This window comes from Gymnoscopelus microlampas (genome assembly GCF_963454915.1).
Source record: "Gymnoscopelus microlampas genome assembly, chromosome: 5".
Classification (NCBI taxonomy): domain Eukaryota; kingdom Metazoa; phylum Chordata; class Actinopteri; order Myctophiformes; family Myctophidae; genus Gymnoscopelus; species Gymnoscopelus microlampas.
The window spans coordinates 22,527,540-22,548,006 of record NC_139942.1 but is presented as its reverse complement, the minus strand read 5'-3'; the positions used below and the strand labels follow the sequence as shown (position 1 = coordinate 22,548,006).

Below are 20,467 nucleotides of genomic sequence, written 5' to 3'. Positions count from 1 at the left end.
ACTTCAAACACGGGGGGCTTTATGACCACACAGAGGGATCCTACAGTCAACATCTGTCGCCGTGGTCTCTCTCCGCTGTACGAAATGCAGCTGGAGTTCTAGTAAGACACTTGGCTGCATGGCACACTGCTGGATGCCGCGCCTCTGATGGCTTGAGGCGAACGGATGAGACACTTTATCATGATAAAAAGTGGAAGCGCACGTGCAGCAGAGCCGCAGGAATAAGGCACCGTATAGGATCGCAAGATGAAGACACCTATGGTAAAGTATATCATGGCATAATCCATTAGACAACTGTTCACATTGTTCTCTTTTGCGCTTCAATCCCATAACACTGTGCAGGCTGTTATAGCCACGTCGGATGACTCGGATCAAAAGATTATCTCAACAATAGATATTATCCAGCTGTGCCGCGCCTGATGTCAGTCGGCTGTTCATATGAAAACAATGAAATTCACAATGAAAACTGCCTCGTCTACAATGAAATGCAATGCAATTGATTATTTTACCAACTGTTTTTTTGATTTTGTAATTTCTTAAGATGCATATATATGTTTTTTATTATTTTTTACAAGACATATTCAATATTTTACCAACTGTTAATTCACAAATAAAAATATTGCGCTTAGTTGTATTGCTTGTATGGACGGTATAACATTTTCCTTTATTTTTTTTATATAAATCTAGTCTGCCGTTAAATGCCAGTTGATTCTATGTTTGTGCTTTTCTGGTGTTTTCTGTTTCTGCACAATTGAAAAGTGTTTCGACCTCTTTGTCCACCTGTAACTTCATTTGAAATTATAATAGATATAGCTCCGAATGATCCTGTAAACTTCGGAAAATCGACCAACTTCATATAATTTAAAATTCATAGAACAGGGAGTGGCGTCGGAAGGGGTGGTTTGAGGGTCTTAAGCCATTGCGCAAAGCCCCTCATCTCATTAGGCTACGTAGCTATTATTATCTTACATTTAAAAATCACCTATCCCTACCCAGATAGCCTGTTGGCAGTGGTGTAAAATAAATAAGTATATTTACTCAAGTACCGTACGTATAAGTTCAATTTTGAGGTATTTTTTACTTTACAATTTGCAGTAGCCTACTTTTACTTCTACTAGCCTACATCATAGAAGCAAATATTGTAATTTTACTCCACTAGTACAATTATTTGAAAACTGCACATTTTGATACCAATACTTTTGTACTTTTACTCAAGTACAATTTTTATTCCATACTTTTACTAACAGAGTATTCATTTCTACATTGCAATATTGATACTTTTACTTGAGTAAAACATGTGAGTAGCCTACTATTTTCACCACTGCTGTTCAGCGAAGAGTGAAACTCTTTGATTAGTGATTACACAGAGATTATGGGTTATGTGATAATGGGTTTGAAGATAATTAAGAGCACAGCAGGCTCATATGCAGTAGGCTATTCTCGACTGGTCTCGCCCTACTTAGCAAATGTGTAAATTCACTGATCCATCAGCAGCTCCATGACTGTGCCTGCCTGTCATCAGAGGTAGTATCAATAGGCCTATCACAATATAAAAACACTATGTTACAAGTAAAAGTATAAAAAATTGTAGGCTACTTGAGTAAAACTACAAAAGTATTGGCATCAAAATATACGTACAGTAGGCTATCAACATAATTTTTCAAAATGTGTCAAACTTTTTTGAAAATAGCAGATCTACAAGCTCACAACTAGACGCAGCACAAATAGTTTAAGTAGAAAATAGGTCTTAAGTATGTATGTTTTATATTGATAATCTAAATATGCAATAGTAACTAAAGATGTTAAATAATTGTCTGTGGGATGTAGTGGTGTAGAAGTAGGCTACAGTATAAAGAAGGCTTATGAAAAAAAAATACTCATGGAAAGTAAAAAGTACCTCATAATTGTAATTAACTACGGTCTTCTTCTTATAGCGGATCATCTGTTTTTTTAAAGGAGAATAGCGGGTATTGATCGCTTTTCTGCAAATGTATTAGCCATACTGTTTGTTGCATTGCTTAGATAGTAGGTGACACTGTAGGCATACAACTCATTGTTGGAGCTGGACCACAAGGTTTGGTACAATATTGCATCAACCCTATATTTTAGATGTATTTATGCAGAGACATACAGTATATATTGTTATTCTTTAAGAAGAAGACTGCTATGCTATGCTGCCAGCATCAGTCAAGAGGTTAAAGTTAAACAAACATGACATCTTATGACTTTGTGATGATACAGTAGTTGCCTTTTAAAGTGGTTCAAAAACAGGGTGAATGTTTTTCCTTTTCTTTCTACCATTCCACCCACCACTGCACTCTAGATGTGCAGCTTGATTTATTGGCTGGGGATTATGCTCACGGATAGCCAATAGCCACATGTGCTTTTAGTTTTTACATGTAGAACAATCATGCGGTCTTCCCACATTTTAGTCTTCATATGTTGAATTCAAACGTGATTTTTCATTATTACCAGAAAAAAAAAGAAGAGGATTTTTTTCCTCCTCAAGATTAAAGTTGCATTCACTGGACACCAAGACAGAAAGATATTTTCACTGCTAGTGTGAACACATCTTTAGGCACGATCTAGTTCAGTGGTTCTCAAACATTTTCATTTCAAGGACCCCCAAATTGATCGTTAGATTAGATTTAGTACAGAATTCTACAACTGTCTATACTCCAGTAGGTGGGGACATGTCAGTGGAGGGAGTGAAATGATCTGAATGGTCATTCTTATGCATTCTCTCATTAGTGAAATTAAACTGTTCTTCATTTTGCTGGGGACCCTCCTGGAACCCCTTCAATGCCCTCTGGGTGTTCCCGAACCCCACTTTGAGAACCACTGGTTTAGATGATGATGATGATGATGATGATGATGATTAATCCATTAAGACCGGGAACACATCTGTGTCATTTTAAGATTTATTTGGCTATTTTTTTTTAAATTGTGGAAAACTTGTGCAAATGTTTTAAAAACATTTTGCTTCTGGGGGTCCCTGAAACTAAATATACTGAGATGGGGAAATACATATCATTTTGGGGGTCCTTGACATGAAAAGGTTTGAGAACTCAGTGCCACGCTATGAGCTTGTATATCTGCTATTTTTGAATAGCCAAAGAAATCTAAAATGACACAGTTGCGTTCCCGGTCCTATGGATTAAGGCCTTTTAGTTACTCCCAGAGTTCTTCAAATGTATGTATTTAATGCTTGCAAAGCAGAAAGTTTTCTTCTCGGGGGATGCCCCCTGGACCCAAACAAAGCTAGTAGAAACACCCCTGGAAAGATGCAACTAGGCTACATAATACATTGAGAGTAATGTGCGCTGACGTACTGGGTCCGTAACAATGTCTCTTGTATCATTAGTCAAAGTCATATGACTAATTTGCCAACATCTGTCTCTCTTGTTTGTTTCAGCGCCATGGGGTAGCTGTGTTTCTCGTGATAACTCTGTGTGCCAGCTTGTTCCTTATGTATAATGGCAGCTTCAACAATGCTTCAAGAGAGGCGAACGATACCCGTATCCGACAGCATGAGCCGCTACGAGAGCCCACTAAAGCCTGTGTCAAGGTAGCGAAGCCTCACCCGCCTGTCCTCCAGGGATACAGCGGGATCATCGACCATAAGGTAAACATCCGTGGCTAAATGGATAGGCGGGTGGATCTGGTTTGGAACTTCGTCACTGTTGGGTAGAAACCTCATGTCCAAAACCGTTCATTTTGTATTGTTATTTTAAAAACATTTAAACATTTTGAAAATACCTAGATCTGCAAGCTAATGTATTTCACACTAATTGTTAGGTCACACACATGCATAAACATGCATGTACATGCATGTGTACATACAACTGACAGAGGTATGTACGCAGATGGACATACACAGGGATCTTTCTTTTTTCTTTATTTCTAATTAACAACAGCAGTCATCTATTCGACTCCTAAGAGAGAGCTCCTCTGCTGTGATTCATCACAATTTTCTCAAAGCCCAGTGTTACGGCACGCTCAATACCCACCTGTCGTTACTAATAATAGCTTTAGAGTACAAACGAAATCCTTGGCTGGCCAGTTCTCACTTTCTAATTGATAAGCCCAGGAGACTTGCATGACTGAGGTGAACCCTGACGTCATTGTAAGGGGTATATTGACTTCGATGTATTTGCCAAGCCAGGAGAGAACAATCAATGCGCATACTGGGGGATTTGAGGCAACGTGAGTAAAGCAGAACTAATAATGAATGATCTTTTTATGTTGCATGAGAGACACAGATGTTCATTTTTACATTTATATTTTATATATGCTTACATTTCTGTGCACTGTATCCATGTATTCAGGAGCAACTGAGATGATGTTTAACAAAGTACTTCTGTTATCTCTATTAAAGTCTATTTATGGTAGAGTCACATGGATTATGGACTGGGGGGCGGATTATGAAGTATATAAAAGGCTAATTGAAATTCAGTCAGTTTTATTTGTTCAGAAGTGTGGACCAAACTGCATAAACTGTTTGGCTTGCAGCTCTTGTGAGCAAATCAGAATTAGTGCACTGTTTACAAATGCAGTTCACACAGCAATTGAGTGGCAAACAAGTAAATATGAAATGAGTCAGTCATATTTTAATCCAGTCGACAAGGCAAAGGCAGAAGCCATTTTTTCCCCTCGCTGCCTGAAATGTCAATATTCAGTGACCGCACACATTTTGATTTGATGAGGATTCAGCTGTAACGCGTCAGTAAAACTCAGCTATGGATAAGAATTGATTTTCCCCCACTGACAAGGGCAGCGAGGCGTCAAAAAGCAAGGCCCCAATCTATTCTCCACAGTTTTTTTTCTGTTGGCAGTAAACTTACTGACATTTTGGGCGATGACGGATATCAGTAAGGGCCCCAACTGAACATTCTTTATACTTCTTCAAAGCCTCTACTGTACATCATGTCACAACAGCATTCTCTGTACTCTGTATTTATGATGCTTCTATAGTGCTTTATCAAAGCATAATACATTGGCATTAACTTCTCCAAGTCATTTAGTCTTTTCTGAAAATTAACACACATTTGCACAATCAACTGATTTATGGTAAAGTGTCTGCCATCTTATCTCAAGTATTTCAGCAGTAGTGTTTTAATTACACTAAATGATTTGCATCCTAAAAAAGTATGACAAGGTTGTTTATCCAATTAATTTTTATGGTAGGAGGCGAGCCATAGGAGAGGGTCTGTGTGTCTGTCTGTGTGTCTGTCTGTCTGTCCTTTTCCCCCTATGACTTTAATTTTTATACTGGAAGTCAATGGCAGATGGATCGAGCTAAAATGTGTGAAATATGGAGTCATATGCCATAGATGACTGACGTCATAGACTGGCCACGCATGCCGTCCAAGATCCACATGGAAGCCACGCCGTTATAGATCCCATTGTGTTGTCATAACAACAGTTGACATTGTTTTATCTTGTAAAACCGAGATTTTTTTAAGGCTGGCATAACATACTTCGAATTAAGTCAAACTTTTTTTTGGCTTGCCGAAAGTGAAACAACAGGAATCTGTTTTGTACTCGATGTCTGTCTGGTGGCAGACACAAATGGATAAAATGTGTACTATTTCTCTCCATTATTTAGCTGCCATCTGGTTGTGTTTGTATTCCCCTCAAAGAGGGATTATATAGGTTTGTACCTCCTAACCTCCTCAAACAAACTTCAAAACTGTCCATGGTACTGTACGTTGCCGGCAGATTGTAGAAATTAAACAATATAAATCACGAGCGCCTTGAGTTCTCACCAATCACGCATGATGTTCAGTTGGTTCGAAAATCTTGGAGGTGCAAGAACTGTTGAAAATAACTTTCTACAAGCCAATGTGTTTGTTGGTTTGCTCCGCAATGAATGAATTTTGTTCTTATTACCTTGCCTTGTTTCTGCAAGGTATGATGCAGCCTTAAGTGCCTGATGAAGTAAAAGTGCAAGTGCATAAGCAAACTTATGAAGGCCTTTAAATTTGGATAGTTAGAAAATGTTACACCAACATTGTTCTTGTGAAGCACAATTGTTATTCAAGATTTGCATCTTATATACGAGTACACAAGAGTAAAACTATTTGATTTTGGTTCCTCAACATCGTAGCAGCAATAAAAACAATAACAAAGAAATAATAAATAAAAGCAAAAAAAGGATGTACATTAGTCATAGCACAGATTGAGGTGCTTGAAGGTGCTGTGTGTACATGGTTCCTACTTCTAATTATGTGCGCATTGCACAGTATGTGTGTATAAATATCTATTTACATGTATCTCTAATCTCTATGTTTATGTACATCTGCATGGTGTGCAGTCTTGATATGTAAAATATCATGTGCCAGTGTACGTGATACAGTATGTGTATAAATATTGAGGCAGATGACTGAGGGGGGCTATGTGTGATTGTGTGACACAGGCTCCCTCTCACAGGCAGACAGCCAGTTGGAGGAGAGGGGGGATTTGCATTTCTGAAGCTTGTTAATAGTTCTTCCTTGTCTGGTCGTTCATAAACCTGATTGTCTGGGGGAAGTAGCTATTTCGCAACCTACTGCCACTGCCAGTGGCTTTGTAGCTACGATGTCACTTGCCAAGTTGTAGCATCTGAAACAGTCAGTGGTTGGGATTTACTATTATGTTCTGTTGCAATTTCAATTTGACCAAATGAGGCGTCATCACACTAGGACATGCACACAAGCAGTGTAGTGAGGCTCCACTGTACACTGTAACTTAATATCAATGGCTAAAATGGGAGAGAGAGGTCTTGATTTAATTCTTTTTGTCACTCTTAGGGATGTCCGATATTATCGGCCTCCCGATATTATCGGCCGATATTAGCATAAAAATTGATATCGGGAAAATATCGGTATCGGTTTTTGAAAAAAATAATAATATTTTTTTTTTGCTTTATAAATAAGTTACAGGAGTTCTTACTGTATATGGTGTGTGTGATATGAAATTTGAGCTTACCCTAATCACAATAATCCCCGTATATATCGGTATCTGTTGATATCGGTATCGGTAATTAAGAGTTGGACAATATCGGTATATCGGTTATCGGTAAAAAAGCCAATATCGGACAACCCTAGTCACTACAGATTTTAAATGTAATGCTGAAAGGTGTTACATACATTAGACATTACTCAGAGCTAAAAAAAAAAACTACAGGACATAACTTGTCCTACCTAATAGCCACTCAGTCAGGTGGCAGTGGCTATTTGGTAGAGCAGCCATTTGGCAATCGACAGGTTCCTGGTTCAATCCATGGCTCCTCCTGGCTTCATGTCAATGAGCAAGACACGGATCCCTAACTGCACCCGATGTGCAGGTCCCTTGCGTACGTGCGTGCGTGCGTGTGCGTGTAAAATGTTGCTTTGGATAGGTGCTTTAGAAATGCAGATCATTTAGTCTCACGGAAAGTCTTTTCTATGATGTCAACTTGACTTTAGACTGAACTAAGGGCTTAGATTGAATTGAGGGCTAACAATGTTAATTGGCTTGGATGTCAGTCAGCTAGAGATGAGAGGAGGAGTGAGGAAAAGTCACAAAGCGTGCTGAGGACAGAGAGAGAGAGAGAGAGAGAGAGAGAGCCAGAGAAGGACATGGAATGTGGATTGGAAGACTGAGAACGTTGGAACAAAGAAGAAGAATACAACTAGTGATCAGTTATCAGGGAGCGAATGAGAAAAGAAAGTGGAACCATGCAGGGAAAGGTATAAGGGCAGAGAAAACAAGATGAGGCCAGACAATGGAAGCGTTAAAGATAGAGAGACTGAGCGAATAGGCAAAAGAAGGAGGGAGAAACATAATGGAATGGGGGCGAATGTATAATATCCCAAGGGACTTCTTCTTTTCCACACACCATCCTCCTGTTTGATTTTACCAGTAAGGGGGAAGTGGGCTGGAAACCACTTATTTCTGTCTCTCCGTGGACATGGGAGATATGGGGCACTGTCAAAGATTTTGAAGACTGTCAAGGCCAATTGGAAAAGTATAATAATAAAAGAACGAAAGAAAGAAAGAAAGAATTGTTGCCAAATATTTTCAACAGTTTTCAAAAATAATTGTTATTTTTACTTGCAAAAATAGCGGATCTACAGTCTCACAATGCATCACATTGTGACACATTGTGAGCCTTTTGGGGGTCCTTGGCATGGAAACATTTGGGAACCCTGAGACAGAGAAAGCACCAGCCACCTCTCTCAGATTGCGTTTTAGACACACAGCTGACACAACAGGGACGGGCAGGTGTCCTATCAAGTGCCATTGCTTTCAGGTTGGAAGGGGTCGCACTTACTGTATGTTGACTTGCCGTCAAACAAGGCATTTAAAGGTTTTGCTCGTGAGGGTAGCACTGATGGCTTACTGTTCAAAAAGGTGCTTCTACTCGTAGCTATACTGCCCTAGAGAGCAGTTACTTCTCAAACCAAAAAGGATGCCCTTAAAGTATACAGTAGTATATAGTATATGACTTAGAAGTATAAATATTTCACTAGCCATAATATTGAGAACACAAAAAAGCCAGGTGTCGTAGTGCACAGTACACCAAAATGAGGACGAGTGAGACACTGACAACCAGACAAAAGTTCTACATGAGACATTCGTCAGTCACACAGCAGATACAATAGTTTTTTAGCCACATCTCAGCTGGACTTTGATAAGACCTGGGTACACTGTGGTTGATAGCAAAGCCCAAGGAGAACGAAGCCATCTGTGTCAAGGAGACATGACGAGGCATTGCTCTCCCCATGCAGGCCCGGCTCTGGTGGCAGCTGGAAAAGTGATATGGTTAATATTTCATCTCAGACAGACAGCCACATCTTGCATGGGTTTTCTGAGCAACAAAGCCATCTTTCATCCTTCATTAGGATTTCACTGTGTAATCAAACAGCTGGAGGGTGAGACAGAAAACTCCCCAATTAGGGGTTTTATAGCCAAGGAAATTGGATCGCTTTACTGTGAATTAGTTGTTGTTGCACAATATGTGGTGTGGTCATGATTGTGAATGTGTCATGCACATACAGTACAGTATGTCTGTGCATGTGTACATCTTTGTTGGCAGAGAATATGATTTGTGCAAGAAAAAACACTTATGAAAAAACACTAAAACATAAAAAGTATAGACAGTAACAAACACTAAACACTAATGCTGCCAGATACTCTGCGGCCATGTGAGAATGCTATTAGTCCTCTATTTTGGCTGACAAGAGGAGAATACTGGCATTTCGCTATGCCCCAGTGATCCCAATTGGGACACTTTCTGAGATCCCAACTTATCTCCAATGCAATCCCTTCCCGCCAAACATAACAGCTTCAGGCCTCTTCCAATGCAAGCCTGAAAAGCAATTATGGATGAAGGGGACGTTCCCTCTCGATAAACATTCCCTCGACGGAGTAATCTCACACCCATTGCGTTTTGGCATTCTCTGGTTAGGGGGAATCGTTGGTGAACTCATACATTCCCCGCACAAAGAAAGACATTTTACCGCAGCCAGCATCGTGAGCTGAATGGCTGATTTCAGGCTTTTCTGTGTTTTAACCTTTGGCGTTTGGTAAGCTGAAGCCTGTTCGGTACCCTTTTTACTCAGCATCCGAGAGAGCTGTGAAGGATGTGGAAAAGGTTAAACTATGATAAATGGATGATACCTTTTTGCGAGAAATCGATAGATAAATGAATGGCCGGCTGTTTTGACACCAGTAAGAGCACAGACATGAAAGGGTGGAAGTAAACATTCAAATTATGTCCTTCCCTGCCTTTTGTTGTTTCCCCACCATTCTCTCTCTCTCTCTCTCTCTCTCTCTCTGGTTCTTCTACTGTCTCTGGAGGCACTCAAGGCTCGGTTCAACTCAGCTCTTTGCAATTAATCAGCATGTGCTTCATGGAGAGAAAGAACTGATCAGACTATTAGTGTTTTGGAGTAATCTCCCTCTCTATAATGTAAGCCCCCCCTCTATCAGATTAGTGACACAGCAGATGTCAGGGTTTTTAATTAATTATTTAGGACTTACAATTTGCCAAATTATTGTTTCTCAGAGTGGAAAAAGGGCTAATACTGGTGAAGCTTTATATGAACCATGTTTGAGAGATAAAAATGTGAAAAAGTGTCATACAGTAGAGAGGCTGTCATGCTATCAAACTCGGGTCTCGGGTTTGATCATACTAAACAGCAACCTACTGTATATGGCAGAAGTGCCTTTGAGCGAATAACTAAAGCTGTACCTGCTTGGTCACTAATCCGAAGACTGCCTGGCTGCTAAACCTGTATTTTAAAGCTTATATTTCAGAAGAAGAAGTTGTTGAAGAAAACTCTGTGGTAAGCAAAGGAAAGCAAAAAAAGAAAGGGAAGGAAAAAGTTTTGCTGACACTCAGTCTGCCGCCAGTCGACCGGTCTCAATTACAGGGAAGACTTTGATGTATATCCCCCATCTTTCCCTGTTGAGCAGACAGTGTCACGGTTGATCATCGACTGTTCTTTGGTCTCCTGCTCCCCTCGACGCAACTACTGATTATGCCTTCCGCAAGGTGCTGTAAAGTAAGAGTTTTATTGAATATGCGCACCCCCCCTGCACTCCCCCTGCACTCCCCCTTCACTATCCCCCTCCCTCTCTCCCATCTTCCACCCTGGGGGAATCCATATCAATTCAGGTTAAACAGAATCTCTTACTCAAAGATCAACAGCAGGAATCTGCCATGGGACCTCAAGCCTCTGTAGTGTAAAACAGCACATTATTTCATGTAGTGTTTTCCGCTATCTACTTGCAGCCCCTCAGGCAGGAGGCATACGCGGCTAGTTGAGTCTATACTAGATTTGTTTTGAAATGAAAGGCTGGCCAAGCCTCATGAATAACAGTGAGGTCACACAACAGCAAAACTTTCCACCATGGGATGCATTGTCTCTGGTCCATTACTAGACCATAAAGAGCGTCCATCTTAGCTAGTCATTCTATCTTGTGAAAATCTAATCTAGACAATAGGGGAATTTTACTTTTTGCCAATGCAACCCAAAGAATTTTTACCTTGAGAATTTTCATGAAATTTGTACTGCATCTTCAAGCCATTGGTGTGATGTACAGTACCTTACATGATGTCAGGTAAAGGAACATAGGCCCCACTTCACATTCAAAATGTTCCTATACAATACAAGTACAATTTTAAGACCACACACTAACAGATATTTTGTTGAAAAGCGAATAGAATTGTGGCTGGGTGGGGAGGGGGGCATAGTTAATAAAGCTAAAAGTTGCAGATGGTTCCCGGGGAAAAAAAGGAAAGAAAAGTTCCCGGTGTTTATGAGGCGAAGCCGACTCCATTTCCCCTGGCTCGTTATCACAGAGCGCTAATGCCATCTTCCATCATCATCTAATTAATAATGCAGCAGACGGGCCTTGATGATCATGCCATCACATGCAGAGCTAATAACCAGGAGGGAACAACACTGTGGACTGTGGGAGGCCTGATACGAACTGCTTCTGTTGTTAGAACTGCAAACATCAACCGCACAGCGGACGGATGAGTTGCGTGAAGTGAGGTGAAAAAGGATTTGTCGTTATAAATGTTGAGAATTTTAGGACAGTCTATGTGTGTGGGAGTGTATTTGTGGATGTCTGTGTTTGTTATGCTTGTATAGATGGTTGGATGAGTGCGTGCGTGCGTGCGTGCGTGCGTGCGTGCGTGCGTGCGTGCGTGCGTGCGTGCGTGCGTGCGTGCGTGCGTGCGTGTGAAAATCTGTGTGTATGGATCAACATCTGTGATGCTGTCCAACTTCCGTGCATACATTATCTTTGTATTTGAGTTTGTGCCCGAGTATGCGTGCGAATGTGCAGTTTGTACGTGTGCGTGTGTGTATTTCTGTACTGTATGTAGCGCGCACGTCTGTGTATCTGTCTGTGAGTCTGTGTGCATTCTTGCTGGAAACATTATGCAGATAATGTGAGGGGAGGGCATCTTTGTCATCTTTGCAAAAACTCGACAAGCTGCTAATTTGCAACCATCAGCAGATATTATCACATATTAGGAGTGTTAATACATGAATAGGCATCTCCTTGACAATAAACATTAGTCTTGCACTTCATTTCATTAGCATTTTCTCTTTTAAAAGAATGCATGCGTGGGCACGGACTGGACAAAAATGCACCCTCCCTTGCACGTTCCAGTCGGTCTAATGGGGAATTCTTTAGTCTTGCCTAGCAGGTGGGATTATTACTGCAATTTCAGTCTGATAAACTTGGTCATTATACACTGGCACATGTCTGTGCACACTCACACACACACACACACACACACACACACACACACACACACACACACACACACACACACACACACACACACACACACACACACACACACACACACACACATTCAGAAGCACACGCAGAAGCACACACGCACTCACACGTGCACGCACACAGACTCATGGACACACATATGCAAGATGCACATACACACGCTTCGCATGACAGTATGAAATCTGTCCCTTCCCCGTGAGATCGTCCCAGCTTAACGACTGTTGTCACTGGCAGCTGGTGCTTTATAGCGCCCCCCCCCCCAACACACACACACACACACACACACACACACACACACACACACACACACACACACACACACACACACACACACACACACACACACACACACACACACACACACACACACACACACACACACACACACACACACACACACACACACACACACACACACACACACACACACACACACACACACACACACACACTCCCTATCACTTCTGCAAAGCCCCCTCCCCCCCACACACACACACACTTTTGTTACTATCTCTCATTATCCTCTGTTCCACAGGCAGATAATGGATTTTTCCCTAACCAGAATGCTTAGTGGGGAAGGTGTTTTAAGGCAGTGAACTATATCATTTCCTTTAGATATACGGCATAGAAGCTGCTGTGTTTTATTAATGTCTTATGTTCCTATTCTGGGGCTTGTTGTTATATTGCCAAAACACACTACAGTAATTGCTCCTTGGGGTTTTGGCTTGACAGGGTTTGTTATTCTCACATTCGGAAACAATCCTGCGGTCTAGGAGAAGAAGAAAAAAAAAGTTCATTCAAATTTCGAGATTTTTGCCAAATACAAAGTTGTCTTTCTGAGTGTGAGAAATGTTCTGCAAAATCAAAACTAATTTGTCAACCGCAACATCGTTACATAATTTGTTTGTTCTATTACTTCACGTCTATCGCTGAATCTGTAGTGGTGGTAATGGCTTAACTACAAACATACTGCCTCTGTAGAGACAGTCAGGTGGTGGCTTTGTATGCTGCTTTTGCGCTCGGATATTTTATAAAAAAGGCATGGTGCCGGGTCACAGCACACATGGCCTGTCGCTGTCCATCGGTGGTGGTGCTGAAACATTTGCCAGTCAATGCATGTAAAGTGACATATTAATGTCCATTCTATCAGGACTGGAAACCGGTTTTCGATTTTAATGTCTTTCAGAACAAGCATTTTGTGTGGCTTGCTTTGTGTTTATGATAGGATATCAGCTATTTTACAGCCATAACTTTTTTAATGATTTTATCAGAAGGGCCCCTCGAGAGTAGCTCTGTGCTGAGAGTCTAGCTCCGCCCCTGGCTGCACCTTTTATCTTTCTGTTTCTTTCTCAACTCCCTGCATCTTGTGTAACAAAAACGGAGGGAGGGGGCTTTTCCTGAGCACTGGGTTGGACGTGATATGAAAATGATGGCGCTTCTCTAAGTCATTACTCTCACCAGACTACAAGATTATCTCATTGTTATTGATTCAGTCCATTGGTTGACGTAGCAGAGTAGGCAATAACTGCACCTGTCATTCAAAAGCAAAGAAACAATGAGAATATTATAAGAAAAAAAGGAAGAAAACACACACTGCATCATCAAACGTGTGACCGCTAAACAGTGCGGCGAGGTTACCTGCAAACGTGGTTATCTGAAATGTGCTCATCATCCACCGTTAACGTGGAACCATTGATTCTTAGTTTGCAATGCTATCTAGTGCTTTATTTGACTAATTTGTATTCACCTACACACACGCATGCTCAAAACTTTAAAAGATCGAGAGATCTAAGCAATAACCTCTACAATGTGCCACCTGATACCTTAACTTGAAGAATGCCACTGACCTCCCCCATGCTGTGTCTCTCCAAACACACTGCCCTACATTCCTTGGTCTCCAAAGCACTTCTTCGTCTGACAGCCACTTCTCTTCCTTGCTCCTCTGTTTCATCTATCAGATCAAACTTTCATTTCTCTTCACCTCCCTCGCCTGCGTCACTCTGTCACCACCCTCAGGAATTCTTTCTCTCTCTCTCTCTCCCCCTCTCTTTCTGTCAAACATGTTCTCTTTTGTTCTCTCCACTGTCTCATTCTCCCATACTTCTCTCTTTTTTTAGTCTCCCTTGTTCTCCACGCCCCCCTCTTTCTCGTTCCGCCTTTCTTTCTGCCTCCTTCTCTTTGCTCTCCATTCTGCCGTCTTGTTCTCCCTGCCTCCCTCGCTCTGCCTTTTTCTAATAACACTCTTTCATAACCTTCCCCTGAGTTCCTTCCACTGTCTTCTTGGCTGCATGTCTTCTGATGCAGCCTCAGACAGAAGGGGGGAGACATTTTTCCCCCCGCAGCTAAATTGTGTCTCATCTTTTGTATTCCTGCTCCTGCAATCATCCCAGCGGGTAAATGTGTTTGTGGGGGTCTCTCGGCCCGGTCTGAACTTTCTTCATCTTGTTCGAATTCTCCCACACTTATGCTTGTCTGTCTCTCTTTCCTTCCCTTGCATTTCTCTCCTCCCTTTCTTTCTCATGCACTTTCTAGCCATCCTCTGCTCTTATAACCACTTTAGCCTGATGCCGCCATAGGACGAAGACAGACAATCTGCAGTACAGTACAAGCTCATCTTTCAGATCTGCGTACAATGTGTATAAATTAAGCATTTAGACCAAACCTGTTTTTTGAGAATTGATATTCACCTACAGTACAACGACAGGCCCAAAATAGTGATACAAGCTTTAATGTGGTTAAGGCTAATTTACACTACAAACACCTTTCTGCCGTACAACACAGTTGTTAGTATAAATTAGCCGGCTCTCTCTCTATTTCCATTCATCTGTCTTCTTTCCCTCATTGTTTTTCTTTATATCTTTTACTCTTTTTCAGCCGCTGTCGTGAGGTTTGGGGGTGGAGGCGTGTATGATGTATAATATGGTGACCTGTGCTGGCAACAAGCGAGCTGACATGGAGCCAATTAGGGAGAGTAGTGTGTGCAGTAACAAGGTGCACCCTGCATGCATCTGCACTTACATGTGCCTGACACACTGGGGTGCCTGTGTGTCTGTGTTTCCAGCAACACATACAGGCAAGAACTCACACTGAGCGGAAGTGTTTGATCTATTGTTGGGGTCACCCCCGCTGGACAAGGTCAGGAGAGAGGGAGAAGTGGGGGCTGACCGTATCTTTTTTTGTTCTTTGCCCCTTGTCCAGGAGGCGAGGAAATCTATAGATTAATGATTTGGTCTCTCACCTTCAGGGCAATGTTGGAGCACATATGAACCTGGGAGGTGTTATTTTAGTGTTCCGTTCACAGAGGGGCCAGCGAGATGAAGGCTGAGGAGGACCAGCAGTGTTTGTTTCAGTGCCCTTCTCCAGACTGGGTTAGAAGACTTTTTTGAACAGTCTCCCCCCAATGAACTACAAGCCAAAATGTACACAAACAAACCGACAAATCAACAAATGAATGAAGGAACACACGCACACACACATGTACCTGCGCACATACGCACACACACACCCCTCCTCTTTTTTTCCAAAGGCTTCCTAACAAGATCACCAGCAGTGCTTGTCACTCATCTCTAGCATGGTCCCATTCAAACTTCAGTCAGGGAATTGTAATTTGACCTATGGGTATTGTTATTCGTTGCCCTCCATCAAAGTTGTCTTTTTTCAGTGGGCTAGCAGGAATTTCTGCCCTAATTAAGACCACCGCATTGGCGTGGCAGGAGCTGTCATCTATGTGTGTGCGGGGGTTGACTTCTTGACTGGCCATGTTTCATATCGATGCACCTTCTCTCTCCCTCTCCTTACACTCTCTTCCTTTGTTCATTAGCTCTCAGCAGTCCATGTCTCGTCTGAGTTCTCTGTAATGGCTGGTCTGTATGGGGTGGTGATCTGGCCAAAAGCCAAGCCAAGCAATTGAGAAAAAAAAGAAGAGTGTGCGAAGATGAGATGTCCATGCAAGCATAGGCGGTGGGTGAGCCTGACAATTGGGAAGGCTAGGAGATCTAGCTTGAGGCTGGGGGGGTCGGCCGCCCAAAGAATTGCGTTTTTTGGGCGTATTTTGTTAGTTTCTTTTCGGTTTTTGGTTACTTTATTTCGGTTTTAGGGTTATGTTATTTAATTCAATTTTTTTGCCTGATTTTACTGATTTATTATCAAAAAATATCTAAATAATGCTGCGCACATATATTATATATAATTTGCTCAATTCCCAGAATTTCCCAGCATAATATTTGGGAAGGCTTAGCCTACCCTAGCCTTCATTACCCGCCGCCTATGCATGCAAGGTGGATTGAAATACCCATCGTGGCTCACGAGTGGCTGCTGCAGTGCCCACACAGGGCGCATCCAAACAACATCACATGGGATAGGTTAAATGCTTGCTAGCAAGGACCTAATATCAGTTGTGCGAGGCGAGAATGATGATAATGATGGCAAGGCGAAGCCATGCCCACAAATGTTGCTTCACACACTGTGGTCTGGCAAGACTCAAATGGCATCTGCTTTGGTTGTGAGCGTTGTCAGTGCAAGTAACTTTGCATCGATTGGCTTACCCTTTAACCAGTCAGACCTACGAATGTACAACAAGCACAGCCAATTAAAGCCTGGCAGTTAGAGACAGAACATATTCATACTCGAACCCTATAGGGGAATTTTAACTAAATATAGCAGCATCAACGCTAGACTCTGTTTTTAAAATTCAGAGGCGCACGGCGTTATGACGCCATCGTTTTCTGGTTGGTCCGGCTCCCAGGTGCTGGGCTCAGTCGACTCTCAATGGATGTTTTATGGAATAATATCCTGAAGCGGAAACTGAGCTTGAAAGATTTAGGGTGGCTATACGAGGCTAGGCAAAGATTGCTTTCTGTGCACAGATCCTGTTGTGTTTCACGGGTGCAAGAGAATGAGGTTTATGGTTCATATAACATATTCTCATCTCAGTACCAGGAGTTGTGACTTGTATGGAGTTATTATGGAGGTAAAGTGGTACAAAACTGTCTACCTGAAATTATTATTTATTTTGTACTTTAAATGACCACGAGACACTGATTGTGACTTTCAGATTGTGTGTTTTGCAGCATTGCATATCCAGGGCTACAGTAATAGCCCTGTAGTAATAGTATGCAAATAGAGGCAAATGTAATAATAGTTCAAATGACTGTAATCATTGAAAGTCTTCAGGCCCCCTGCCATTCCGGTGCCTCCATCATAGTGCTTTATAGGATCTAATCTCTACCTCCCTACTTCAACAATGCCCTGCAGCGCTTACCTGCCTACACTGTATGTCTGTCTGTGTCTGTTTGTCTGTCTGATCGTAAAGTAAATCACTGTAGAATTGGATAATTTGTCTAAACGGTTCTTCATAAAACTGCAGCTGAATTCGCCTCTTTCTTTGCCATTGCCTCCAACTGTTGCAATTAAATATAATTCTAGCTCTCTGTTCATGCCTCTTCCGATTTATGCTTTTTGCTTCTCATTTCATATAAAAAATGGCATGCTTTTAAGTATCACAGCAGGGATTCTTCCTTGGAATATGTCAGGGCCATTGTGTGGAAATAAAAGGCATCTTAAGAGGCTAAAGGCCAGAGAGTTGTACAGTATGTATTATATTGTCAAGTCTCCACGTAGCACAGACAGACAGACAGACAGACAGACAGACAGACAGACAGACAGACAGACAGACAGAGTGTCAACGTCATGCTGGGCTGGATGATTGCAGCTTCTCAGTGCTCACATTTATCCACCATATCCTTCATTTCGCCATCATCCCAGCATCCTAGAAGACCCAGAATTCCCACTAAGCCCCCCTACTCAATTGCACTCCCCAGTAGATTCACCCACATAAAATCAATAACCACAATTGAAAGCTATTTCTTCGCAAAAAGAAGGCCATGGTCAGCCATAATGGATTGTAGAAATATAAGTTTGCTTCATCCCCAGGCGGCCGAGCTTGGCTGAGAAAAGAAGAAAAATATCTGATTTCATGTTCCCACTCCCTTTAGCAAAAATGCATGCATGTTTTTAATGTCAGTTATTGCCTGTGGGAGGCGACAGACTAGAGGTGACCACTAAGCAAATCAGACCAGCCAATCTGCATAAATCCAATTCCAATCATATAATATTTACAGTCTGCCAATGATTATATGATTCTTTCGGCAGCTTTAATGTCTGGCAATTGCTTAATTACATACGTCATGGCCTCCAAATTCCACTTGGGTCCTGGCTTCTTACTCACTGTAGGCCTCTCAACAATTGGAACACATGAGCTCTGTCTGGAACTCACTTATTAACGTATGAAGCATTCTATGCCACAGCAGTAATTAAGTAACTATGAGCAAATAGCAACAAAAAGAGTAAGCGGTGCCTACTCTGTTTGATGAGTGTGTGCTGGCATTCAGGCGGTACTAAACTATTTGATTTGTGGGCACTGGCATTCAGGCGGTACTACCCTATTTGATGTGTGTGTGTGCTGGTATTAAGGCGGTACTTATTTGATGTGTAGGTGCTTGTATTCAGGCGGTACTACTTTATTTGATGTGTGGGCGCTGGTATTCAGACGGTACTACTCTATTTGAGAGCTGCGTGGTTCTGGTATTGAGGTGGTACTACTGTAGTTGCGCTGATTAGTGAAATGGTCACAGAGTTATGGCCATTTGAAATGTTAAAAACCGCTGTAACACTGCTGTAGTGCCCTATACAGTATGTGTGCAATTTAGATTTATTTAGTTATGTGTTACTTTAATTACTTACTATTTTTTACTCCATATAGTTAATTAAAAGTATTTTTTACTCAAGTTTGTTACTTTTAAGTATGTTTGTACTCAGTTTATTCACTTTTAAGTATTTTTACTCACTTTATTTAATTTTAAGTATTTTTACTCATTTTAAGTACGTTTAAGTATTTTTTTATCAATTTATTTCTCTTTAAGTATTTTTACTCACTTCATTTACTTTAAAGTTCTTTTTTGCTAATTTTAACAACTTTTAAGTATTTTTACTAATTTTAACAACTTTTAAGTATTTTTACTCATTTTAAGTACTATTAATTATTTTTTACAAAATTCAAGTACGTACTCTTAAGTATTTTACTCAATTTATTTACTTTTAATATTTTTACTGTGTGTGTGTGTGTGTGTGTGTGTGTGTGTGTGTGTGTGTGTGTGTGTGTGTGTGTGTGTGTGTGTGTGCGTGTGCGTGCTAGCCAGCCTGTGTGTGTGTGCATGTCTTTAAGTGGCGCATGTGTTGCACTGTCCCCTGTTTGTGTTTAATTAGTGTAATTTTTTTCACATTTGTGTTGCAATCAGCTGCAGCTGTTAATACCGTGCTCAGACATATGGATGGACAAACACACACGGTCAAACGTAGAGCGCCTGGCACCGCTAAGAAAGACATTGGTACAAAAGTCTTCACACGAAACAAATGGACTTAAAGCGTATTCAGCATTTTAAAGTAGAACTAATGTGCTGTCTAATAACACCCCCCCTTTCTGTTTGATCCAACTCCCCGACACTATGTTGCCTCACTCTGTTCTCAAGGAAACATCCTGTCCGGGTGGTCTGGCTGGTACTTAGCCTTCCTCCATGTTATCCTTCCTTTACTTCTCTCTCTTCAAGGTTAATCCCCGCAGCTCTCTCATGGCCATGTTATTCTTTTACCCCCGGCAGTGCATGGGTTGGGGTCTGGCTGGGGGAATGGTGGGCTAGGCTGTGATGTGTCATACAAACTGATGAAGGACCCGATGATGATGAGGGCTCAGATGCTGCCTGAATGTTGAATAGAACAGTGGTTCTCAACCTTTTCTGGATCACGGCCCACTTGGAAATCTGATTGTGGCCCACCCATCTGACCACTTATGTTAAGTGGTCAGATGGGTTGGCCGCGTGTATTTTCAGATCATGCTATGATCAATCAATTGATTGTTTACCGGCTTGGATCAATGGAACTAACGTAGTATACTATTTTGCAGTATCACAATGAAAACTCACTTTTCAAGGTTCTAAAGAAAAAAAACGTAGTGTTTTGCCAATTATTTGGGGGCCCACTTGCAATATCCACACGGCCCGCCAGTGTGCCCTGGCCCACAGGTTGAGAACCACTGGGATAGAAAGAGGAGAGCTGCTTCATTGTCTGGCTTTTTCACTCCAGTACTGAGGATGAGGATGAAGATGGTGACTCATCTCTATCAGCC

At 41.6% G+C, this 20,467-nt stretch overlaps 1 protein-coding gene across 1 annotated transcript in view; it reads left to right on the top strand.

Annotated features, from left to right (window-relative positions):
• The first annotated feature begins 121 nt into the window (after positions 1-121).
• Positions 122-20,467, top strand: part of st6galnac5a (ST6 (alpha-N-acetyl-neuraminyl-2,3-beta-galactosyl-1,3)-N-acetylgalactosaminide alpha-2,6-sialyltransferase 5a) — a 57,111-nt gene continuing 36,765 nt past the window's right edge. Inside the window, exons 1-2 of the mRNA XM_084056618.1 lie at positions 122-261; positions 3,416-3,625. Coding sequence (XP_083912744.1) covers positions 247-261; positions 3,416-3,625 — 225 coding nt within the window. The 5' untranslated portion in view covers positions 122-246. The remainder of the gene's footprint in view (positions 262-3,415; positions 3,626-20,467) is intronic.